A 27,213-nucleotide genomic window follows, 5' to 3' on the forward strand; every position below is an offset into this window, starting at 1 on the left:
AATGCTGTGCAAAGAATATCACTTATACAGATGATATAATACCGAAAAACAACATCTTTATAAGAGGTTAAATTAAATAATTAAATAACAATAATTTTACAAGAATGTGTCAACTTGTTATTGTTTCATTTGTTGAAATAGTGTCTAATAAGTTTGGAAAACAGAACGTACGGGTGAAATAATACTAGTTTCTGCCGGTACGGATGAAATAATATTAATTTATGCCGGGTACACTATACGCCCAAGATCAAATACTGGTAAATACAAACCTTCTTTTAAAGGATTATCATTTGCCTAATGCGAAATCATGATTAACCAGTAAAAAATAAATAATTAAGAAGTGTGTACCGATGCTGCCACGTGTGTCGAATTTGACATTTTTTTTAAATGATTGGTTGAACATTCTGTCGTCTTCCTAATGCGAAGTCAAGCCATTTTTATACAACTTTCTTCATATAAAAAAACATTATTACTTTAATAATAAGAATTTAAGATCAATATTATATGTGCATGGGTTCGAATCTCCAGCCGTGACACTTGTGTCCTTAAGCAAGATCATTGCTTCGTCCTTCGGATGGGACGTAAAGCCGTTGGTCCCATGTGTTGTGTAGCGCATGTAAAAGAAGCCAGTGCACTTTATATTGAAAAGAGAAGGGGTTCGCCGCCCCGGTGTGTGGCTGCTGTATGCACCGTAGCACTTTGTAAACCCTTTCAAGGTGCTAAAAATCTTTCTGAAAGTTTGTTTATACTCAGCGACTTGATTACCTTGTTCGGTAGATACGTGCGCTATAAAGACTTCGATATATATTATTATTTTAAAGCTCACTCGGTTATTGGTGTCATGAGTGTACAGTGCTAACACACAAAGGTATATATAAAACGGGTAAATTAAAACCAAAATTAATTTTCTTTAGACCCCATGCAAATTCAATCTATATTGGGGCCTACAATTTTTCGATCGGATTTTGGTCTCTCGAAAGTAATCGTTTTACACTTTTTTATTAAAAATCATCATGAGCACTTCTCTATGAATGCCCCCGCCCCGCCCTCCTTAACGCTGAATACGCTGAGTTGATTCCTTCACCCCGCCCAACACCACGCCCTAACTCTTCCACCCAATTTCACACTTCAAACGATGGCGGCGCTATTCAAGTCGGGTACCATGATCTTTGCAATCCACGTACAACGTTATTACCGCAATGGGAGTGTAGGTAAGATCACAGTTGAAAGCCCGCATGATTTATAGGTCACGTAAACACGGTACACCACCACCACCGCACATGTGACTGCGAAGTAAATATTCGACAGAAACTTTGGTTCTATTTTCCATTAATGATTTCCCCAATATTGTGAAAAAGACACCTCCATCGTGGCAGCCAACATTTCAAGGTATTATTATGTTTGTTTTATACTGGTTAAATATGTACATCATAACTTAAAATATGACTAAAGATAGCTGCACTGTGTGTATCCTCAGTGACCTCACGTCCATTGAGTTGCACTCCAATTGTGTGGTTTAATAAACCACCGGTTATCAATCTGTTGCCCCTATATTAAGGAAAAGTTTCCGTATGGCGCCACCACTTTTTCATTCGTTATGAAATAATATAGTATCTAATTTACCTCAATGAGATATCCCTTTTTGTCAAAATGAGTGAAAAGGTGGTGGCGCCATACGGAAAGTTATCCGATAATTTAATTGAGTTAAACAAATTGCATCTGATTTTTATATTTTTATAAAGAAGGTAAAGAAAGAAGGCTCGTCATGGGTTTATGTCTGCTTACTACAGTCCGACCGTGTACTAGAGAATAGTTGACCCCTAACTATGTTGGGTAAAGGTTTATTCATTATGCTTTTTTTTATGCAGTGAAGCAAGTCAACTGTTTTCTTTAATTTAAAGACACTGGACACTATTGGTAACTGTCAAAGACTAGTCTTCCCACTTGCTTAATGTCAAACTTGTGAAAATTTAAGCTCAATTGGTCGCCGAAGGTTGCGAGATAATAATGAAAGAAAAAGCACCCTTGTCACACAGAGTTGTGTGCTTGCATGCTTGATTTTGAGACCTCAAGTTCTAAATTTGAGGTCTCAAAATCAAATTTGTAGATAATTACTTCATTCTCGAAAAATACTCCATTTCAGAGGGAGCTGTTTCTCACAATGTTTTTATTACCAACCTCTCCCCATTGCTTGTTACCAAGTAAGATTTTGTGCTAATAATTGTTTTGAGTAATTACCAATAGTAATTACACAAACAAAGACAAACATTTATATTCAGTATACTACGCACTAGTACGTACTAGCTTGAACTATAAGGCCTAAAAAAAAAAAATATGTTGGATTGCCCTATCCCGACCGACCGTAAAAGTAGCAAAATCTCGGTCCCTTTTTTTTAAAAAGTTTTATTTCTGTTTTTTTTCCCCACTTTTTTTACTTCCGAATTTTGATCTCATGAATATTTTTTGCTTTCAAAATGGTAGATTTGACACAAATATTAGTATTTGTCCCGACTACTTACGGTCGACAGTAATAATATCCAGTGCAACAGTCGTGGTTTCAACGTTCACAAAAACGCAACATACAAATTTTAGATCGATTTCCCTCACACGCACGGATAGGGTGTTCACATATCACACCACACGCCTGTTTATCCGACTTCATGCTTTCAAAAGGAACCAGTCGAACACTCCATTGAACAACAGAGGGCGCTGTTGCCAGTAATGCCCATATATGGTATCGCTCGTTGATTGAACGGACGAAAAACACGGTGAATGAAATGATTCTTTGCCAAAATAAAGCGATTGAAGCGAGATGTATAAGATGATTAATACCTTGCTTGCTTGACAACTTGATCTTTCATGAAAAAAAAAAAGGCCTAAGGTGCGATCCGCTATCGTCTCAACGTGAGACGACACTGTTCAGGCCTGCAGACCAGTGTCAATTTTGAGCCCAAATAAAACAGATTCCTTTGAAAACAATCTTTGTAAATGTTTTTAAAATATATTTTTTTAAACTTGCATTTAGGATTTTTTTCGTGTGGATGTTCATCTTGTTGTGAAGTGTCTTTTTGTGTACATTGTACTTTCTTTTGTTCCGTTGTTGTTTTGTTAGGCCTAAATAGCATTCCCCACTTATGCTAAAAAGCAATACTAATTAAAGGGAAGGTACACGTTTGGTAACTGTCAAAGACCAGTCTTCTCACTTGGTGTATCCCATCAAATGTATAAAACAACCAGCCGGTGAAAATTTGGGCTCAATTGGTCATCGAAGTTGCGAGAAAATGATGAAAGAAAAAACACCCTTGTTGGACAAATTTGTGTGCTTTCAGATAGGAGTAAAAGACTTCTAGCTAGAAGTCTTTTATTATTTTAGTGAGAAATTACCTCTTTCTCAAAAACTACATTACTTCAGAAGGAGTCGTTTCCCACAATGTTTTATACATCAACAGCTCTCCAATGCTCATTACCAAGTCAGTGTTTAAGTTAATATTTGTTTTGAGTAATTACCAAACGTGTACCTTCCCTTTAAAAGCAAAGCTTAGTACCTGGATCTCAGACAAATATCAAATTCTACTAAACGTTTGCTTGTGTCCAAATTGTTTATACATGTATACCAGTGTATTACTCGCGACTACTAACACTACTTACACTCTCCTACTACATGTACATATGTAGGTGCATAGTGCTGAGTGCTATTGATCCTTTCTGTTATTGTAACATTGTATTTTTCATATGTTGTCGTCATTTTGTCTTTGTATGTATTCAGGGCCCTTGGGGAGAACAGTTCTCTGACAACTCATTGGGCTGCCCTGGTAAGACAGGACTCAAATCAACAAGTAAATAAATTTATCTTATGTGCTCCACCAAGTTTGAATGTAAAACAAAATAATGAAATAGTCATGAACAGTGTTGGTTTTGGATTTTGATAGGCCTATATTCTAAATGCCAGTGTTGTACATAGCTAGACCATCTGTAGCGGTGGGTTCTAAATCCAATTTAGTCAACCAATGGCGAGAGGTTCAACAAAATTATGAATGTTTAGATATGGGGCCATATCCAGCCACGGTGCTGACAAGGACTCACAATTTTTGCCAGCAAAATACATTGTGCCACCAGCACAGATTTCCCATCAAAATGTTGTCCACCATTGTCCACTGTGCGCTGATCTAATGATAAGGAATACCAAATGTCACCGAGAAAGAATTCAGCCAAAAGGCCACCCAATTTCAGTTGCATGGCCCCTTAACACGACAGATTGGAAACCTGGCATCATGTCTCAAGCTTGCTGTGCAGCAATGATGGCTCTATAGTTAAACATATTGCTTGGTCTGCTTGCGCGTGGTGGACTTCTAAAACGGTTGATGTATAGCCCACCATTGGTATAGCTACATGTACAACCTTGGGACCATCATTGCTGAAGTGCAGTCCGTGCTGGGCAGCACAGTGTATTTTGCTCAAAGTGCTGAGCGAAATTTGTTAGTTCTGGGCGGGCTTGCCCAGCACTACCCACCGTGGCTACAACATTGCTTGACACTCTTCTTATTAAAGCCATACCAGAAGAGAATAAGCCAATAAAGAAATTGAGTGTCCAGTACCCCTTGACTGTATTGTATCCGCTTTGGTTTTATTCCTAGACTCGTTAGCCGGTTCTCCGTGCTGTTTTCCAAGCAACTCCAGGACACCAGCCGTCTCTCTCGTACATGTAGATCCTGCTTGTCAGTTACTGATACGTCCAGTATGTCGACAGCGGGAACCAGTGAGCCTGCGAGTCGAGCAGATGCAAACACAGCAGAATTCATCAAACAAGAGGTGAACATCTCAAAATAATTACATAGCATTTATGTCCTTGGTCAAGGCTTTTAACCATAATTGCTTCACTTAACCCAGGTGTATAATGATAGTATTTTCTTGGATTATCCTTGGTGGCACTTTTATTATTATTACTTTTGTTTTTATGCAAGTCGCTTGACACACAAGGCCTAAAGGCCACTTCAAAGTATGGGCTATTGCCACCTACTCCTAGGGCTGAAACAGGGTTACCCCCTTTACAGTCCTTATGGGTTATGCTTAGGTATCATCAATCAGAAGCCTGGCTGGTACAGCAGAAACAAGAGCATACATAAGATCAAAGCTGTACTTCACTGACTAGACCTGTTCATTACTTGAACTATCACAAAATGTCAAAGGTTGCACTGCTAGGTGTTGTAATCAATACAAATGGGTTCTAATTTGGGCCTATTTAAATCAGCCTTCCTATACGCAGCCGCTGTCTGGAAATTGGGCCTATTTAAATCAGCCTTCCTATAGGCAGCCGCTGTCTGGAAATTTGGGCCGATTTAATCAGCCTTCCTATACGCAGCCGCTGTCTGGAAATTGGGCCGATTTAATCAGCTTGGGACACTGTGTGGGTTGATCTGGAGCAGCTGTCTGTGCCATTTTTTATGTCTTCTCCAGAAAAGTGTCTCGTCTTATGTGGACTCTGTGTGCAGATCGATGAAACAAAGTTATTTCAAATGTTTTTGCGAAATCCAACTTTAAGCTATCTGATACATTAAAGCCATGATACACTTTCAGTACAGAAAAAAAGAAAAAAGTTCACTGATTTACAAATAATTTACAGGGTTTACAGAAGGTAATGGTGAAAGACTTCTCTAGAAATATTACTCCATGAAATGCTTTATTTTTGAGAAAACATTAAAACAGCGAGAATTACGGATTTGTTTTAAACACATGTCATGACACGGCGAAACGTGCGGAAACAAGAGTGGGTTTTCCCGTTATTTTCTCCCGACTCCGATGACTGATGGACCCTAAACTTTCACAGGTTTGTTATTTTATATATAAGTTGTGATACACGAAGTGTGGGACTTGGACAATACTGTTTATCGAAAGTGTATAATGGCTTTAAATCAGCGAAATTCTCTGAAGCGACGCTGTTTTGCGCATCACTTTTATACAAAAATATGCTCTTCGCTGTTGAAATTTTCAGCATGTTCCAGCATGCCTAAAAATTTTGCAATAACACTAAGTAGATTGGCACATCACTAGATTTACCACATTGTGTTTCAGTGATGTGGGCTGTCACAACCCAACTTTACCCATGATTTAAATACATTGTAGTGTTAGCTTTCACTGTGACTATCACATTTTTACGAAGTGACCAATTGAAGTATAGTGTTATAAAGTGATCTTTTGCAATAAGTCTCAATAATGTATTGTTTTGTTTACAGCGCTTTTTCGGAAAGAGATTCCAATTTTGTTTTTCTTGTGTCCACAGACTGTTCACCGAGAGAAGTGGATATCCTTAGAGAGGATTACATACAAAGATCCATCAGGAAAAGTCAGGACATGGGAGATGGTGGAGAGAACTACCAAACCTCAGAGAGTTGGGGTCGCTGATGGTACGTCAAACCTTAATAATATGAACTTTCTATGACCTTTTTGGTCTGAGTGAAAGTTGGTCAAATCTTGTGGCTGTTTGCAGCTGCTCTGGGGATCATCAGGCCTGATTCTTTACTAATGCAACAGAGGCCTCCGTTGTCGTGGGCATTGCCTTGGTGCCTCTTGAAATGTTCGCTAGAAATTAACAATTTTCTCACAAACATGAGAACTCGCCTTGGTGCCCTTACCCTTTCAGAAGTGAAGCAACAGGCTTGGCACCTGTGTGCAAACTGCATCCAATTATCGTCTCGAAATGGTGAAATTGGAAGGGTAGAATAGTCTAATTAAAGGGCTCTTGTTGGACATGTACGTGTAGTTGTCAAAATAATAAGAAGAGAAAATAGAATTAGTTAAACAACTTACCAACCAAATGGACCGAGAGTATAAATGCAAAAATTAGTTAATGGGTGAAGGGAAGGGACTGGGTTGACCACAAGCAAGAAGATGGAAAGACAAAGGACAACATCAAGGGTGGTGAGGTTGGGTAAACAGTAATTTATTAGTGAATGAGGCTCAGGCTAAAAGGCTATGGGGAAAAAAGGAGATGGCAAAACAAAAGGTTTATTAGTCGTTTCCTTCTTGGATGTTCAGACCATGGGGTTGAATGGTCTGGAGGCGTCTAATCCAGAGTTTCTCCCTACTCAAACGCACAGTCTCTCTGTGGTTGCCTAGTGCCTCTATGCCCTGTAAGATCATGTCAGAAATGGAGTGATTAGGAAGATTGAAGTGATGACCTACATGTATTTCCACTTCACTGCTTATGTTTCACTTACATGTAGTTACCTGTTCATGTTTGTTGTGTTGTCATTTAGCCTTCGAGAAAGACTCTGCTAGGGTCGAAACGTCAGGCCATTAACTATTTTTTGCAAAAATAATAAGAAGGATGGTAAAAAAATGTTTTCTCTATCCTAAGTTTGGTCTAAAACTTGCCTTCATGGACGAGGCTTGTCCCAATGATATCAAAAATTTCCCATTCCCAGTACAAGTATGAACCGTGCTGGAGCCATCTTGTGTGTTGTGGAATGCACACACAAACAAAACCGGAGATGGTCATGAAAGAGAAGGGTCTTCTGGCAATGCTGCTTGCAAGGCAATGCTGCTTGCAAGGCACAAACTGTCTCATTATGACTACTCTATGTTCCTGCTACACCCCGGCATCATGGCGACGTCCGTGCATGTGCAGCGTACAGGCGTTACTCAGTGGCTACAAATAGCTTTTTCTGTTAACTGTCGGTTTCCATTGTTCGATATGTTGAGTGGCTTGGTGAAGCTGGTTCAATCCAATTGCAACCATCCTCGAGGTCATCGGACAGTTGGTGTTGATAGGTATGCATTGGTGCTCTAACTCTTCAAAAGGGTTCTTTAGGTTGGATCTTCTTGACCAGGAGCATTGAGAGAAGAGGTTCACGCCTAGTTACGTGTCCAATCAGTATACAATTGTTAAACGTTCATGGCGTTTTGTACACCATCGAGGGGGAAAATGGAACCCGAGGCGAAGCCGAGGGTGCTATTTCCCCTCGAGAGTGTACAAAACCCATGGACCCCAATCACAGCGTGCAACAGTTGTTTTGTTATACCTTTGTATTGTTATTCCTCTTCTCGAAGTTCTGTTGTCATCTTCAAACATTATTACGACGGACTATTCATTGTTTAATGGGCAAGCGAACGATAAACAATTCTCTCGAACCCGCGGTTGTTTCGTACACAGCGCTGGAAATCGACCAACGCTGGAAACGATTCAAGGTGATGTACACCGGTGTACATCACTTTTCATGTTACCTGGCCCGTTGAGCCATGTAACATGTGTTTTTGTTGCGCATCACCTGATTGGTTCTCGACCAATCAAACTTCACAGTTTGTTACCGATGTATAACAATTGTAAATGCTGCTTCTGCACATAGACCATGCACCTTCAAATAGACTACTCCTATGTTCTAACAACCCTATATGCTGATAACCTCTTGTGATTTACCCCACAAGGGTTACAACAAGCACTAAAAAAAAGGTTAAGCCTGGATCGACTAGTGAACTTTACTACTCGACTAGTCATGCCTCTACTATTCGTTTCACGCGACTAATTTTTTATTCCCCAGATGCATTGCGGCATATCATTTGCCGCTAGCGCAATAGTCAATTTTACGCCGAAGGGATTGAAGGATTGTGTCATTGATGTCACATTGTGTTTTTGTCAGTAAATTATGTTGTTGTGTATAGTCGTGAGCGACACAATTGGTTCACCACAAAGGTAGTTGTGACTATTTTTGTAGTAGTCTAGGTGGCCTGATTAAGCGAGTAGTTAAAAGACAGTAGTCACGACTTGACTAAGCAATCAATAGTTGGGTCTTCTGGCAATGCTGCTTGCAAGGCACAAACTGTCTCATTGATGTACAGTATACAATTGTTGCACGCTGTGACGGGGTCCATGGCGTTTTGTACACCTGAGGGGGGAAATGGCACCCGAGGCAAAGCCGAGGGTACCATTTGCCACCGAGGGTGTACAAAACCCATGGACCCCAGTCACAGCGTTCAACAATTGTTTTGTTATACCTTGGTAAAATTGTTATTCCTCTTCTCAAAGTTTATTCATGGTTTAATAAGCAGACGAACAGTTCAAAGAAGAAACAATTCTTCACCTGTTCTCTCGAACTCGCGTGTGTTTTGTACAGCGCTGGAAATCGACCAACGGTGGGAACGATCAAGGTGATGTACACCGGTGTCTTCACTTTTCATGTTACCCGGCGCACTGTGCATTACGCGTAGCGTGCATCTTTAGCCATGATACATGCGTATTTGTTGCATGGCACGTGATTGGTTCTCAAACAAATCAAATTTCACAATTTGTACAGAGGTATAACAATGTACCATGACTACTCTATGTTCCTCCTACACCCCGACATCATGGTGACGTCCGTGCATATGCAGCGGGTGTCAGATCGAGGGGTTGTCTGAACATAGTTGCCTATGCCTAGTTGGGCTTAGGATTAGGAACTTAAATAGGGGTGTCAGATCGAAGGGTTGTCTGAACATAGTTGTGTTGGAACATTTGGATCTAGAACATTAGTGGGTAACCTTTCAAGGTGTGTAACCTTTTCATTTTAGCCTTTGAGAAAGACTCTGCTATTAATTATTTTTTTCCACACTTTGCCAACTTTGCTAGGTCTGTTTTCTAACCTTTCATAGATGTGTTGATTTAAACGATGTCGTCTAACATTTACAATGATTTTGTCTTGTCTTTTGTTGACAGCTGTTGCTATGGTAACAATTCTAAAGAGGCTACTTCATTACGACTGCTTGATATTGGTGCGGCAGTTCCGACCACCACTCAAGTGTTATACGATAGAATTCCCTGCAGGTAAAGTTTTATTTGTCAGTTTAGTAACATAATTTTCCAGTAGAGGGTTGGTAGAGGTTCCCCTAAGCATGTTTTAGCCATGATTTGTGCCTGATACTTCACTCACGGAGGCAATGAAGGCGATTGCCTTGATGCATGGCCCTTGAAATGCTCCAGTAGAAATTTACACTTTCCTCATAGGGTGCCCTTTACTAAAGAGAAAACGCCTTGGTGCCCTTGCTCTTTAAAAACGAATCATACAGGCCTGTAAAAGGATGTCAAAGTTTACTGGCAATTTAAAAACAGAGTGTCCTGTGTCCAAATGACACCCTGACATCCCTGTGGCCATATGCCCCTAGGGTCATTTTGTTTGTACCCTATGCATTTTGACCCCTTCCCCCCCCCCCCAAGACAATGTTTGTTGTCATTATTTTGGGTTCTTGAAATATTAAAAGGGAATCTTACAATTGTTTCTGATGGAAATATTTCATAAATGTACCTGTCTTTGTTTTGATTTACTTTGTTGATGATGACCAAAATTGTGATTTATACTTTTGCTTTCATTTACACTGTATGCAAATATTTGTCAATTTTTAATAATTGACCACACATGTGTGATTGCCCTTGCATTGTTATTGTATTTTCATGTTGTATGATATTTGTTGCCATTCACATATTATTGTATAAATTGTGTTTGATGTTTATTGATCATTCATATATTGTGTACACCTTGTTTGATATTTTCTTGCCCATTCATTTGTGTATGATATTTGTTGCCTGGTCACATTTTGTACACATGGTGTATGATATTTTGTTGCCTGGTCATTTATTATGTGTATGATATTTTTTCCCCAGTCGGATATCATTGTGTACACGGAGTGATATTTTATTGCCTGTCATTTATTCACACTGTCTATAATTTTTGTACACATGGTGTATGATATTTTGTTGCCTGGTCATTTATTATGTGTATGATATTTTTTCCCCAGTCGGATATCATTGTGTACACGGTGTGATATTTTATTGCCTGTCATTTATTCACACTGTCTATTATTATTGTACTAATGTGCATGATATTTTGTTGCCTGGTCATTTATTGCTTACATGTGTATGATATTTTTTCCCAAGTCGGATATTATTGTTTACACGGTGTGATATTTTATTGCCTGTCATTTATTCACACTGTCTATTATTATTGTACACATGTTCATGATATTTTGTTGCCTGGTCATTTATTATGTGTATGACTATGATATTTTTTCCCCAGTCGGATAGTATTGTGTACACGGTGTGATATTTTATTGCCTGTCATTTATTCACACTGTCTATTATTATTGTACACATGTTCATGATATTTTGTTGCCTGGTCATTTATTATGTGTATGACTATGATATTTTTTCCCCAGTCGGATAGTATTGTGTACACGGTGTGATATTTTATTGCCTGTCATTTATTCACACTGTCTATAATTATTGTACACATGTGCATGATATTTTGTTGCCCGATCATTTATTGCTTACATGTTATTGTACACACGGTGTGATATTTTACTGCCTGTCATTTATACACTCTGTCTATAAATTGCTAATGAAATGTTGTGTTTTCTATCCCTTTCAGCCTTTCCTATTTATTATTGTTTTACGTGTATGCAATGTACAATTGTAACTAGTCAGTTCGATCTGTTTTGTTTTAGAGAAGTAAATAATAGTAGCAATAATAATAGGAAACTTTCAGACTATAGGTGGCAGCAGAGCAGTCATACTATGCTTAGTATAGGCCTACTTGGTAATATTTTCCATTGTGTATTTACATTGATTGCTTCTGAGTAAAATGGGAAGTCTGCTTCCCCTTAATTTCCCTCCTAGTGTTTCTGAAATGTATCCCATCATTGCAGTACATGTACATGTATGATTGGAATGATTTTGCATGCAGTTTGAAGATTCTTAAATTATATATTATGTATGTATTCAGTGGCATTACCAGACATTTTCATTGGGGGGGGGGGGGTGGGAGGGTGGAAGCAAGCAGGGAAAAAGACACACTTTGTGTGGGGTTATTGAATGGGTTGTTGAATCAATTAGATCTCACTGGGTCTTGGTAGGGGGGTGTTATGTGCACAGGGTTCTCCCCCTTCCATGAGGGCCACTGTATGTTTTATTTTACTCAGGCTTAGTCTACATTAAAGATTGATTTAAAAGTAGGTAAACGCTACTATATGAATGGAGATTGAATGGATTTGTTATGGCTTTATGTCAAACAATGACATTGACTTAATTTGGTGAGGAGTGCGAAATCAAACATCAGTAACTCATGTTGACCCTTGCATAGCTAGGACCAAAGACTACCCTTGGGGTTACACAAGGTTCTATAGATGGCTTGCACATGACGCCATTGACCACCATCTTTGATGGAGCGTACACGTGTGAAAGGCTATCATTGGCTGAGAGTTGTACGTAGTGCATACACATGTACATGTACACTGTTTTCTAATGTTTATCATCAAATACGGCGATCAATGATGTGCAATCCATCTATACTGAGATACTACATGTTTGATTTAGCATTTCTCCCTGATATTGATTTTAACATTATTTTTGTTGGATGTTGATCCGTAGGTTTAATAGACAATGATGAAATGCCCTCAGAAGCAGCGATTCGAGAGCTGAAGGAAGAGACAGGCTATGTTGGGACAGTAAGCAGTGTCTCTCCAGGTACGTCAATAGTTCATGTGTCTTAGGCACAGTTTCTTCTTCTTCTTTTTAGAGCAGCATTCTTGATTAAAGATAAACGCACTGCCAGACACAGCGAGGCAAACCCCTTCTCTTTGCAGTAAGTGTGTACTGGGGTCTGTTGTGTGCGTTGCTAGTTTTTATAACAACATACTGGACCTACAGCTTTCTGTCCCATCCGAAGGACGAAGCAATTGCGTAATAAACTTCTGTGCTTGCTGTGTAAGGGAAGAATGTTTATCACAACATGAAGTACATGTACACAAGCAAGAATGATCAAAGTCTCTTGATAGAAAACGAAGTTGACTTGATCTATTTATCTGTGCGACCCTGAGGCAGACCTTCATATAAATTATTATTTGTTATTTATTTCAAAGTGACTGCAATGGATCCTGGTCTCTCTGCCTCAACTTTGAACTTAGTATACATGCAGGTAGGTGTTAAGCTTTGTCTTTGTAGAATCCTAACCCAAACTCTTACAATTTTGTTCAATCACAAGACTGATCTTTAAAGGCACTGGACACTATCGTTAATTGTCAAAGACCAGTTTTCTCACTTGGTGTATCCCAAAATATGCTGAAAATAGCAAATCTGTGAAAAGTTTGACCCAATTCGTCATCAAAGTTGCAAAAGAATAATGAAAGATGAAACACCCTGTTGCACAAATTGGTGTGCTTTCAGATGTGTAAAGTTAGGCCTGAAGTACTTTTAAATTTAAATGAGAAGTTACCCCTTTCTCAAAAACTACGTTACTTCAGAGGGAGCCATTTTTCACAATGTGTTATACTTATCAACAGCTCTCTGTTGCTCATTACCAAGATATTTTTTACGCTAACAATTATTTTGAGTAATAACCATTAGTGTCCAGTGCCTTTAAGACTGAAGTTTCTGTTTCCTGTGGTCTTGATCCAGGGATGGAATTACATGGATGCAATGGCCTCTTGCTCTGGTCTTGGCTTCAATATTTCCAAGACTTGAAGATTTCCCAACGTAGGTGCCTTTTTGTAAAACGAGTGGCCTTGCCCTCTCAAAGGCGAGACTCTGTACTTGTTGTCTCTGCTCATGGTCTGGGACTGTAAAAAAAAAAGAACATAAATTTTTGCCACTATACGCATAGGGACCTCACGGTGATATGCGCTATATAAGAATGGTTTTATTATTATTATTATTATTATTATTATTATTTCATTTTATCACAGCATGCAAAAGAAAGATCTCATTTTCCTTTGTGCCGGTAACTCCTCGAGTCGGGCTACGTCCCGTAGCCTTAGATCTCAAGGGTCTTTCTCAGGATCCTCGCTGTTCCCAAAAGCGCTGCCTTCTGTAACAGATCTACCCTCACATTTGTCCCTATTTCATCTAGATGTTTCCCCAGTGCTTTGGGAATGGTGCCAAGTGCTCCAACCACCACGGGGACTACTTTTACCTTTACCTGCCAAATCTTACGAAGTTCCCTGGCCAGGTCCTGGTACTTCTCGATCTTTTCCATCTCCTTCGAAGCTACCCTTGTATCACCTGGCACAGCTATGTCAATGAGATGACACATCTTCTTCGTCTTATCTAATAGCACAACATCCGGACGCCTATGTTGTATAACATGATCGGTCTGAATGTTAAAGTCCCATAGGATCTTGACCTGGTCGGTCTCTACAACTTTCTCCGGAACATGGTTGTACCATTTCGCAAGCACTTTGACACCATACTTCTTACACAGATCCCAGTGAATCACCTTGGCCAGCTTGTCATGTCTTCCTTTGTACTCCGTCTGGGCCATCTTACTGCATTCGCTAACAATATGAAATACAGTCTCCTCTGCTTTATTGCACATTCTACACATAGGAGAGACGTTTGCTTTCTCTATCCTTGCCTTCATTACATTTGTCCTTAGAGACTGGTCTTGCGCCGCAGTAATCAAGCCCTCTGTTTCCTTCTTTAGTTCTCCACTCTTTAACCAATTCCATGACTTGCTGCTGGCCACTTCCTCAGTACACCTCAAGAACCGGCCATGAAGTGGTTTGTTCCTCCAATCTTGATGTCTTTCCTCCTTCCTTTCCCTCTTGTACTCCTTCGGCCCAACTTCGTCAGCCCTCGTGTACCTTTGTGCAACTTTCAACAAGCTCTCCTCGGTCCTTCTGACATGACAATGCAAGCTTCTGCGCTCGATGTTAACACTGTCCGCCACGCTAAGCAACCCCCTTCCGCCCTCTGACCTCGGAAGATAGAGTCTACTAACATTTGACCGCGGGTGTAGCATGCCATGCATGGTCATTAGTTTTCTTGTCCTCCTGTCAGTGACATCTAGACCTTCCTTAGTCCACTCGACAATACCCGCACTGTACCTCATCAAAGACACGGCCCATGTGTTAATCGCCTTAATCATGTTCCCCCCGTTTAGTTTAGACTTCAAACATTTCTTTACACGCCTGATGTATTCTGCCTTCAGCCTTACCTTTGATTCCTTGTGAAGGACATGGTCCGATTCAAGTACACCAAGATACCGATAACTCTCCTCCTCACCCAAAGCCCTCAACTGTGCACCATCTGGCAGAGCAATGCCATCGGAATGTACCCTCTTCCCCCTCTTCATGGTCATTGAAGCACATTTCTCCAGACCGAACTGCATCCCAATGTCATCACTGAAAATCCTGACGGTCTGCACCAAAGAGTCGATCTCGGCCTCATTCTTCGCAAACAACTTCAAATCGTCCATAAAAAGCAGATGGTTGATCTTACATCCGTCCTTCTTCATTACATAACCTGCACTCACCTTCCTTAGAATCATCGACAGGGGCATCAGTGCAAGAACAAACAGCAGCGGAGACAGAGAGTCACCTTGGAAAATACCTCTTCTTATGCATACCTTGCCCAGATTATCATCGTTGGCTGTCAGATTTGTTCGCCACGTCTTCATGCTCTCACCTAAAAGACGTTTTACTGCATCAGCCACTCCAACCATATCCAGACATTCCATTATCCATGTGTGCGATACCATGTCATACGCCTTCTTGTAGTCAATCCACGCCATTGCCAAATTAGTCTTTCTGCTCCTGCAGTCCTTCAGTACAGCCTTATCGATGATAAGTTGATCCTTCGTACCTCTGGACCGCTTCTTACAGCCTTTCTGCTCCTCCGGAAACAACTGCTGGTCATCCATATGGCGATATAGGTCTTCTGCAATCATACTGGTCAAGAGTTTATACATCACAGGTAAGCACGTGATTGGTCTATAATTACTGGCAACGTTACCTTTCTTGACATCCTTCATGATCAGCACTGTTTTTGCCTCAGTCATCCAAGATGGGACCTTACCCTGTACTAGACAGTCTTGCAATTGTAGGGCCATTCGCTCATGCAAACTACGGAAGTTCTTCAACCAGTACCCATGCACATGGTCCATACCCGGGGCTTTCCAATTTGGCACCTTCTTTATCTGTCTCCTAACCTTGTCCACGTCAATCTGGAACCCTTCTTGCTGTTGTACCCCTCTCAATTCATCTTTCACATCTGTTAGCCATTCCGCTTGTCGGTTGTGTTTTACTGGTTTGTCCCAAATACCACCCCAGAAAGTTTTTGGCTCTGTTGGTCTCGGGCTCGCTTGCGTGCTGTCAGCCTTCCCATCCAATTCCTTAAACAACTGACGCTGATTGGTATTAAATAATCTATTCTGGTGAAATTGCCTAACCCTGTCGTCATACCTCTTCACTTTTGCAGCCTTAGCCTTAACCCTTTGCTTAATCTCCTCTATTACAACACTCACACCCTTACGTTTGACGTTGTACTTTGTCATAATTGTATTCCTTAAGTCTAAACTATTCAATAAACCCTTATTCATTTGTTCTATTCTACTGAGATCTCTTCGCAAATCTTTAATTTGACCCTCCAGGCGACGTTTCCACCATGGTGTACTGTTCCCTTGTTGAGACACCTCTACCCCTAACTTTTCCCCTACTACAACTGCCCCTGCAAAAATAAGACGGTTAGTTTCCGATAAATTATCCGTACTTACCGACCCAAGGACTTTACTTACCACGGCTGACATTTCTGTCAGCCTTTTCCTTGGGACCCGGCGCAAAGCTGGAATACTCCACCCGTTTGACCCCTTCGCCGCTTCCATCACCTCTTGAAGCCTATGCTTAATCTGCACTTCCTCCTCCGTGAACTCTACGCCCTCCTCATCGTCGATGCCATCATCATCCTGACCATTTCGCAACCCTGGCTGGTTCACCTCATCTTCACTCTGTGAGCTAGCAGCAGCCGCCTCCTCCGGATCCGGTATTTGGTGGTTAACAATATCTGTTCCATCACTTTCAGCTTGTACTATCCTCCTCATCTCCTCAATTTCCACATTGGTTAACCACTGGTTCCGTTTGATAGTACTTATCTGGTCTGCAAGACGCTGCTCACTAATCTCAAACATTCCTTTATCTTGCCATAGGCTTATCATTCTCCTTCTGTATCCTCTCTTGTCCGGTTCACTCTTAATATAACAGTCCATCGCAATTTTGTTATCGTTCTTACTCCATTTTCTCCTGGTTCCACCACGAATCCCGTTGTGAGCAGTTTGGATACGATCTGGTAGCACCTGCTCAGGCATACCAACCAGATCGGGTGAAGGACTTCCTCTCTGGGAGTTTGTCACTCTTTCACCGTTGAATTGATGCTCCATAGCACTCATTATTAACATCACAAAATTGTGAGAAAGTTTATAGTTTCAGGGAGAATTACATACAGCAACGCTATAGAATATCCAACCCTACGAAGACTTAACACTGGTTGTAATCAAGATGTTCCAAAGGACGCGGATGATGCGCGCGTCCGTTCACTGATTCAATGCACACGGTGCGGTCTACGTTGTAGAAAGTTTTCCGAATACGAAAAAAATCCAACCTTTTTGCACCAAAAATAGCAACAAGGTGTTGACTAGTTGCCTTCAAACTTACCCTGTGGTGTCTACCAAGTAGTTATTATTATTATTATTATTATTATTATTATTATTATTATTATTATTATTATTTCATTTTATCACAGCATGCAAAAGAAAGATCTCATTTTCCTTTGTGCCGGTAACTCCTCGAGCCGGGCTACGTCCCGTAGCCTTAGATCTCAAGGGTCTTTCTCAGGATCCTCGCTGTTCCCAAAAGCGCTGCCTTCTGTAATAGATCTACCCTCACATTTGTCCCTATTTCATCTAGATGTTTCCCCAGTGCTTTGGGAATGGTGCCAAGTGCTCCAACCACCACGGGGACTACTTTTACCTTTACCTGCCAAATCTTACGAAGTTCCCTGGCCAGGTCCTGGTACTTCTCGATCTTTTCCATCTCCTTCGAAGCTACCCTTATATCACCTGGCACCGCTATGTCAATGAGATGACACATCTTCTTCGTCTTATCTAATAGCACAACATCCGGACGCCTATGTTGTATAACATGATCGGTCTGAATGTTAAAGTCCCAAAGGATCTTGACCTGGTCGTTCTCTACAACTTTCTCCGGAACATGGTCGTACCATTTCGCAAGTACTTTGACACCATACTTCTTACACAGATCCCAGTGAATCACCTTGGCCAGCTTGTCATGTCTTCCTTTGTACTCCGTCTGGGCCATCTTACTGCATTCGCTAACAATATGAAATACAGTCTCCTCTGCTTTATTGCACATTCTACACATAGGAGAGACGTTTGCTTTCTCTATCCTTGCCTTCATTACATTTGTCCTTAGAGACTGGTCTTGCGCCGCAGTAATCAAGCCCTCTGTTTCCTTCTTTAGTTCTCCACTCTTTAACCAATTCCATGACTTGCTGCTGGCCACTTCCTCAGTACACCTCAAGAACCGGCCATGAAGTGGTTTGTTCCTCCAATCTTGATGTCTTTCCTCCTTCCTTTCCCTCTTGTACTCTTTCGGCCCAACTTCGTCAGCCCTCGTGTACCTTTGTGCAACTTTCAACAAGCTCTCCTCGGTCCTCCTGACATGACAATGCAAGCTTCTGCGCTCGATGTTAACACTGTCCGCCACGCTAAGCAACCCCCTTCCGCCCTCTGACCTCGGAAGATAGAGTCTACTAACATTTGACCGCGGGTGTAGCATGCCATGCATGGTCATTAGTTTTCTTGTCCTCCTGTCAGTGACATCTAGATCTTCCTTAGTCCACTCGACAATAATTATTATTATTATTATTATTATTATTATTATTATTATTATTATTATTATTATTATTATTATTATTATTATTATTATACACCGATGTATTTTAGCACTGTATAGACGATGTGACCTATGTTTACATTCAAACCACTCTCTGTTGACAAAACACTGCATACATCATGTTTCGCCGAGCAAAAGACGCGTAGTCATGGTAAGATTGCATACACTTTCTAGCTGGCTGCCAAAAAACAAAGGTTTTGCCCGGTGGTATGCACGCGAATCATGTTATGGTTTTCGAGTGACGTCAGAGGTCAGTCAGAGGTCACATAGTCTATACTCAGTAATTACCCTGAGCTCCGTGAATAAAAATCACACTCATATCACTCGAGCAGGATTTGAACCCTTGACCCGGACGAACCAGACCACAGATATTTCGCGGTTACTAGTGGCAGTGCAAATCCTATATAGACGATGTGACCTGTGACATCACATGTTTACAAAAGAGACCCAGAGCATGGACTTCCTGCATGCATGATTTGTACACAGCTCAATGGAAGAAAACATAAAATCTTCTACTTTATGGAGATTGCACTGTCTAATTCTTATCAACTTTTGATATGATGAAAGGGGGCACATCTCAAAACTTGACCAGCTTTTTACCTCACAACTCTTGTTTTTTATTTGGAAATTATGACACAAAATGTCAACTTTCCCATATGACCTGTGCAGTATCTTGTCTGCCAGAATACAGAATGTACAAGGTCACACTTATTGTAAACAAGGTTCACATGGTCTATATATTAGCAGTTAAATGTTTTTATGTGGTACTGAATTCTGAGTTGCTTCATTTTACAGATAGATGGAGATGAACCGTTCAACCAAAGGCCTGTATCCAATCCAGGTAAGCCTATCTTGCCAATCCAGTATTTTGTATTTGTCCCTTTACTCTTTCAATTTAAACTTTGCTGAATGGATGATCCTGCTGAAAGACAGTGGACACTGTTGGTAATTATCAAAGACTAGTCTTCACACTTGGTGTATCTTAACATTTACATAAAACAACCAACCTGTGAAAATTTGAGCTCAATCGGTCGTCGAAGTTGCGAGATAACAATGGGAGAAAAAACACCCTTGTCACAAGAAGTTCTGTGCTTTCAGATGCTTGATTTCGAGACCTCAAATTCTAAATCTGAGGTCACGAAATCAAATTCGTAGAAAATTACTTCTTTCTCGTAAACTACATGTATGTTACTTCAGAGGGAGCCATTTCTCACAGTGTTTTATACTATCAACAGCTTCCCATGACTCGTTACCAAGTTAGGTTTTATGCTACTAATTATTTTGAGTAATTACCAATAGTGTCCACTGCCTCTAAGGATGAGATTAGATAAGATATAATACTTATTTATTCATAATGAAAACACAAAAAGTGTTTTCCTAGTAATAAAAAACAGCCACAAAAATATAGCAAATTAAAAAACAATCATAAAACCCCCAAAGTGTAGGTAATTTAAACGGTTAGCATGATAGGTTAGAGTCACTGGACACCTTTTGAAGTTGTCAAAGACCAGTAATCTTACTTAGTGTATCCCAACATATGCATTTGGACTCGATTGTTCATTGAAGTTGCAAGAAAATAATGGAAAAAAACACCCTTGTTTCACAAATTGGTGTGCTTCAGTCTTAAAAAAGGTTCATAGTCTTTTAGTATTTGAGTGAGAAGTTAACTGGTATGCTTCAGTTCTGTTTATGTGGAGCAAGACACAAACAAGTGACTTGCACAAAAACGACACTAGATTGTTTCCCACTCAAAGTAAATGAATGCTGCCCTCTGTGATTGATAGTTTCCAAATTTTCTTTCTCTATAAAAAAAGAGGAAAGCTGGGCGAGTCTGCAAGAGTATCAGGCCAAGTCTGAAACGGCACTTTCGCCTACAGCTACAGCTTGATCAGTGTATCTGTCAGTGTTGAAGAATAGGCAGACATGCAAGAACAAGCCGTAGCTGAAGACAAAGTCCAAAGTTCGGAAACGGTCTTATAATAAAATGGTACTTCACACAGCTTTAAAGACACTGGACACTATTGGTAATTGTCAAAGACCAGTCTTCTTACTCGGTGTATCTCAACATATGCATAAAATTACAAACCTGTGAAAATTTGAGCTCAATCGGTCGTCGAAGTTGCAAGATAATAATGAAAAAAAAAAACACCCTTGTGCTTTCAGATGCTTGATTTTGAGACCTCAAATTCTAAATCTGAGGTCTCGAAATCAAATTCGTGGAAAAATATTTCTTTCTCGAAAACTACGTCACTTCAGAGGGAGCTGTTTCTCACGATGTTTTATACTATCATCGTCTCCCTCAAGAAAGGTTTTATGCTGATAATTATTTTGAGTAACAACCAATAGTGTCCACTGCCTTTAATGCGACCTAAGAGACTGTAACACCCACACTTTCAAGAGCACTCTACCTATTATAAAATTAATGGAACACGTATCTCAATTTGACATTGGAGCCTCTTTCAGAAACCAGCGTTCAAATTTGTGAACTATTACAAATACCACAAGATTTCAAGGTGGTGATTGCATACGCACAAAAGTACAGTAATGGAGACTAATTCATCCTCCACTATATTTGTCTAAAAGGCACTGGACACTATTGGTAATTGCACAAAATAGTTGTTAGCATAAAAACTTACTTGGTAACAAGCAATGGAGAGCGTCTGATAGTATAAAACATTGTGAGAAACTGCTCCCTCTGAGGTAATGTATTTTTGAAAAAAGAGGTAATTTCTCACTCAAATATTAAAAGAACATGTGCTAAAAGAGTGTTTTTACTTCCATTATTATCTTGCAACTTGTATGACCAATTGAGTCCAAAATTTCACAGATTTTGCAGGCATGTATGCTGGGATACACCAAGTGAGAATACTGGTCTTGGATAACTACCAAATGTGCCCAGTGCATTTAAGCTGTCAAACTAAGTCATTGCAGACAGGAAAAATCATTTTACCAACGACTTCCCATCCCATGTTGATTTCAGTTTGTTAATGAATTAATGGTGATTAAACTGATAACATGCACACACATAGGGAGAATGACTGAACAAGGTTAAGATATTAAAGGAGGTTTTTTTTCAATTATTTGTGTTTCAATGAAAGAGCACTCTATCAAGAATAATATTGTGTCACAAAGAACATAAAATACCCAGATAAAGGAGGCAGGCGGTCCGATCTGATAGGTAGACAATCTAGGTTACTGATTTAATCAATCCAATGGTTTTCATTTTATCATATAGTGAGAAGTAAGCCCCAATTCCAGGAAGAAGAGCAATTATCTCAATTCTGAAAATATTTAAAACCATTTTCTTTTATCACCAAGGTCTTGTTCTCAACCAGATTTCCCGTAGGTATACACATTAACCTATATTTTCAGGTGTGTGTTCAAATACATCAAAGGATGATCATGTAGTCAAACCGTTGTGTTAGGCAAAATATCCCTACAAAATATTAAGGCTGGGAGACTAGTGTCGTAGTCCTGACTACTGGATGCTTAGTCGCGTCGCAACTATCGTTTTCAGTTACTCGGTTAATCGTGTTGTCACGACTATTACAAAACTAGCTGTGACGGTGAATCAATTTGTGTTGATCAAGACTATTCACAATAACAACATAATTTGATTACGAAACGGATTTTTTTGTTTTCATTGAAACAGTTGAATCGTGAAAAGAATGCGATTGTTTTTTCTTTGTTTCAGATGAAGGAGAATTTATTGAAGTAATTCAAGCACCAATGCATGAACTTCTGCATAAGCTAAATGGCAAGTACAACAAATTTCCTTAATAAGTTTTATAGCGCACTGCCTAATGTTTGCCAGAAGTGGACTGTAGGATATTTCTTGCAGGTTCAAGATTTGGAAGGGCAATGTCTGGAAATTTGACCTTTAAAAATTGTATGATTTATACAGTAGAACTGATGATGAGGATGATTTTTTACAATTTTTTTATTTTAATTTTGTTTAATCATGCCTTGTATCAATGATGATATTGCTGATTTGGAAAACAAGACTAGAGTCAATGTTAAAGGCAGTGGACACTATTGGTAATTACTCAAAATAATTATTAGCATAAAACCTTTCTTGATTTTGAGTAATGGGGAGAGGTTGATAGTCTAAAACATTGTGAGAAACAGTTCCATCTGAAGTGACGTAGTTTTCCGGAAAGAAGTAATTTTCAACGAATTTAATTTCGAGACCTCAGATTTAGAATTTGAGGTCTCAAAATCAAGCATCGGGAAGCACACAACTTTGTGTGACCATGGTGCGACAAAGGGTGTTTTTTTTCTTTCATTAATATGTCATGACCACATTCTGATTACTTAACCACCAGAACTTAAATTTTTGGTTTAACCACTTAGCAATGATACCCTATATAAATGTATGACTTTACATTTCAGAATACAGCAATGCTGGTGATTTTGTAGATGCACGGGTGTATACCTACGCAGCAACTCTGGCGCAGTTCCAGCCCCAGGAAGGCGAAGAAGGTACAGACCTGCAAAAGGGACTCTTCAGGAAATAAATACCAAAGGAAAACTTGACCGAAAAAGGTACAAATTAAAGTTTTGTTGACACCTGAGGCAATTTTTCTTAGAAGGATCTTGTACTGCCTCTTGATTGATGAACAAAGTTGTTATATTATATTCAATAGAATTTGTGCCTTATGATTTTTTTTATTTCCATATATGAATTTTGTTTTGTTTCAAGGAATCAAAGATTCATCAACCATTCAGAGAGGTACTTTCTTTTTTTAATTATAAAAGAACCACAGGTCAAAACATATTTTTTATTAATTTTCATATTTACAAATGATTTGTTTAATAATCTGGTACTCGATAATATTGTACAGTTAATAATTGGAGTAGAATTTTTATATTGATATCAGTATTCTAAATACAATGTAGAGGGTTTTTGATGGAGTTATTGTAATGGCTAGATGAATAATTACTTTTTAATTTGTTAAATGCAAAACAAACAAGGGATGCAATTTTGGGCTGAGTTATTTGGGGGCTGGGTTATCATTGTGTGTTTTTCTTATGAAATGATTTATAGACGTGTTGTAAATGGCGTGTTGCAAATAGACGTGTTGCAAATGGCGTAACCGTTTAAATATCTGCGCAACAACATGGCGTCTATGCGCGTGTGCGTGCGTGTGTGCGTGCATTTGCCGTACAAATAAAATCGAGAATGCTTCAAGCTTCATCGATGTTTGCGTTTGGACGCGCATACGGTTTGCCCTACAAGATGGCGACTTTCATAGCAAAAAAGGGGTTATTCAATACGCTTTATACATTTCATCGCAAGACAAATAATAACCATGGTGGTTAATTTGTATTATGGCATCACACTTTACTTAGCAATCGAAGCAACTAAGAACCATTTTAGCTCTTTGTGAAATCCACGCCTGGTATCTGTATAACAGAGTCGTCCCAACCATGCAGAGAAACAATTATAATTGTTCCTCGTCTACATCAAGGAACATTAACGGGTATATATACAAACAGTTTAGGTGGTCGTTGGATTTAGTGAGTACAGTGAGGTATGTGATACACGTAGCTATAAAGTTAGTACAGTCACATTGGCCTCGGCAAGAATAGTGATCTAGGCCTACAGTAAGCATTATTCATGTACAACAAATGTTGCGATCAGGAGACTAAACATGTATGTATGTATGTATGTGTGTGTCTCCAGTTTCTGATACAACTTCCTGTACAAAGACATCCATAATGCTTGATACATCTATGCTGATCTTAAACTGTTTACATTAAACCGTTTATTTTACCTTTGCGCTTATTAGTAACTTTAAGCTTGATTTATAGATTGGCCTATTTTATGTTAATAGCCTTAAAAGTTGGATTTAATGCTGGATACATGTTTAATCATTAGTTCTTCTAACTGGGGAACAATGTGGTTACTTTCTTTTGAGTCGGGATGGAAGTGAAAAGAGCTGCTTACTCCATAGCAATCGACGTTTCGACTAGTATGTCCCGATTGTCTTCGGGAATTTGTGTTAATAATTGTCCACCACAAGGGTTTCAGGACACACTTCACATACATAACACAGGAGACCAGAATTTATACTGGGAAATTCGCCATCTTCACAATTCTAGTATCTTTTTAGTCCTCAGTGTTTTTTTTCTTACAATAATAACATTATACAAAATGTTTGCCAAATTATTTTTGCCAAGGGGGTTGTCACACATTTTACATTTGCCAAAATAATATAAATAAAACATTCCTGTATTTTCAATTTTCCAATCCAGAGAACAGAAACCCATGTGTAGGTTGTGATTGGTGAGGCCTATTCTTGCATTTAAATGAGGCCCTTTCTGACTTTTGACAACTTGGATTCATAGAAGTAAGAAATGAAAGATTGCGATGAACGCATGTATAATGGCTTTTATAAAAATGTATGGTTCTAAGAGAAATCAACACTCAATTAGTAAAAAAAAAAAGTAATAAAACATAAAAAAAATAATTAATCATTCGAAAAATAAATACATGTATCTGACATGGTAGTCAATGTGTAAAAATGGTTTGGGTGTGAAGCTTGAAGGTCTTGTACAAAGTAAACTATTCTCCAATCAGCGATTGTATATTTCTTATATCTAGGTGCAGTACTTCATAGTCTTGTGTTGTGACGTCATTCATAACATACTAGTCTCCGTCTGGACCATAACATCGGCAGACCCCTGTCGCTATTGTCTCCGTTTTAAAGCAAAACCCTGGATTAGGCTCTGGGTTTAATGAAAGCCGAGTCTACCTTTCTAGAGCATCATGAAGAAATATTATGAAGTGATGCACACATATGTGAATGTACTCTCGTTAATTCCGATACTTTAAAGTTTTATATAAACAAATCATAAATGACATTAAATGGTATTCGCGTTAAACGTATTCAATGAAGCTGCGTCTGCCTTTCTAAAGCCACGTGCAGAAAGCAGACGTTGTCAAACCGCAAACTATTTTGACAATGTCTGCTTTCTGCACGTGGCTTTAGAAAGGCAGATAACGCAAGCCGGCGAAGCCGAAGGGCTGTAATATCAAAAATCCCAATTGACAGGGTAATTCAACACGCAAAATGGCGCATACCTGTAAAGCGATATTGTCATTAGGAACGGTTTGTTTTTACGTGTATTTGTTCGAGCGAAGAAACGAAGTGTTAGACTGTATAAACATTCGTGGACCTCATATTTGTTGAGAATTATAAATTGATTTTGCTTTTTGATATTATGTAGTCGTGTAGTTGTTTTATGCATAGGTTACACAGAAAATCTTCTTTTTCGTTTTATACTTCTAGGCAGTGTATTTTCGGTCACTAAATGTCTAATGAGAACTTCATTCGTGATGTACGGTATATAGGCACCTATATCCATATTGTGTTAAGAAAAGTTCGTCCAACGTAAACTCAAGCCTCTAGTTTTTGATAGATACCAACCAGTATGGTTTACTTGGCTTGCTTTCTGAAGATTGCATTCCTTCAATTGTTTTGCTTTCCAAAAGGCGTATATGAAATGATGGTATATTGGTGTGTTCCTGTAAATGTACTCTCATTACTACTATTTTAAATTTTCTAGAAATATATAACAATCGACATTAGGTGGTATATAGTTATAAACGTATTCAGAGAAGTAAGTATACATAATAAACACGTACATTATTACCATTGACTTTCAAAATCTATTGAGCTTTTCCACTGTGAAAATTTAGTCACAAGAGGGTTTAACCAATAACATTCCCACCTGGTATATTTTATTTCAAATAGTTTATGTTGCTCCAGTTCAAAATCTGGAGATTTTCCACTGTAAAAATGAGTCCAATATTAACATTCCCACCTGGTAAATTTTATTTCACAGTTTATGTTGCGCCGGTTCCCTTTATAAACGAGTGCATGTACTCCGAACAGATCATAGAACATGACTTTGAAAAACACCCAAAATGCACTCGTTAAGTATGGTGTTTACAGTTTTATTTGATAGCTTGGAGTTTGGCCATTTATGTTTGCAGCCATCTCTTTGCTCTGTGCTGTATTTACCACCATGCTCATCTCAACCATCCATTGCCTTCAGAGTTATGGCGACATGAATATCCTAAACACATTTGCCACATCTTCATCTTACGAAGTTCTCTGTCCAAAGTCCACCTTTTGATCTTTTCCCTTTCCTGTTATTATCCTTTCCACCATCCGGCACAGCCAAGTCTGTACTTAATGTACACATTGCCTTCCTATTGGGCGCCTTGGGCTATAGAAGTGTTTGTTTTGAAACGAATAGGGCTGTACATACTTCATCAACCACTGTGCACATCTCAACTATCAATATATACTTCTACAAAGAAGATTTGCACACTATCCTCTCAAGGATAGTGTAAGGAAAAACCATACAGTTTTGAGGGATATATTTGTGTGAATCATTCTTGTTGTCTATGGGGTTTGAGGTAGTAGGTGAGGTATCAATAATATGAAGATTTTATTTGCGGTAACGTGAACTAACGAGGTCAGCCACAACATTACAGAC

At 39.2% G+C, this 27,213-nt stretch overlaps 1 protein-coding gene across 3 annotated transcripts; it reads left to right on the forward strand.

Annotated features, from left to right (window-relative positions):
* Positions 1-1,259: 1,259 nt before the first annotated feature.
* Positions 1,260-26,380, forward strand: LOC117306816 (ADP-sugar pyrophosphatase-like). Of its 3 annotated transcripts, none has more exons than XM_033791344.1 (10): positions 1,260-1,389; positions 3,767-3,836; positions 4,635-4,809; positions 6,278-6,401; positions 9,686-9,793; positions 12,389-12,484; positions 12,880-12,935; positions 19,498-19,543; positions 22,397-22,459; positions 23,095-26,380. In XM_033791344.1, the coding sequence occupies exons 3-10, from the start codon at positions 4,738-4,740 to the stop codon at positions 23,217-23,219; spliced, it is 690 nt and encodes a 229-aa protein (XP_033647235.1). In that variant the 5' UTR covers positions 1,260-1,389; positions 3,767-3,836; positions 4,635-4,737; the 3' UTR covers positions 23,220-26,380. The 3 variants fall into 3 exon arrangements, with proteins under 3 accessions (XP_033647235.1, XP_033647236.1, XP_033647237.1); XM_033791345.1 differs by having other exon boundaries at positions 3,767-3,812; XM_033791346.1 differs by lacking the exon at positions 3,767-3,836.
* Positions 26,381-27,213: the final 833 nt, after the last annotated feature.

The sequence above is a fragment of the Asterias rubens genome, chromosome 2, assembly GCF_902459465.1.
Source record: "Asterias rubens chromosome 2, eAstRub1.3, whole genome shotgun sequence".
In the NCBI taxonomy this organism is placed as follows: Eukaryota; Metazoa; Echinodermata; class Asteroidea; order Forcipulatida; family Asteriidae; genus Asterias; species Asterias rubens.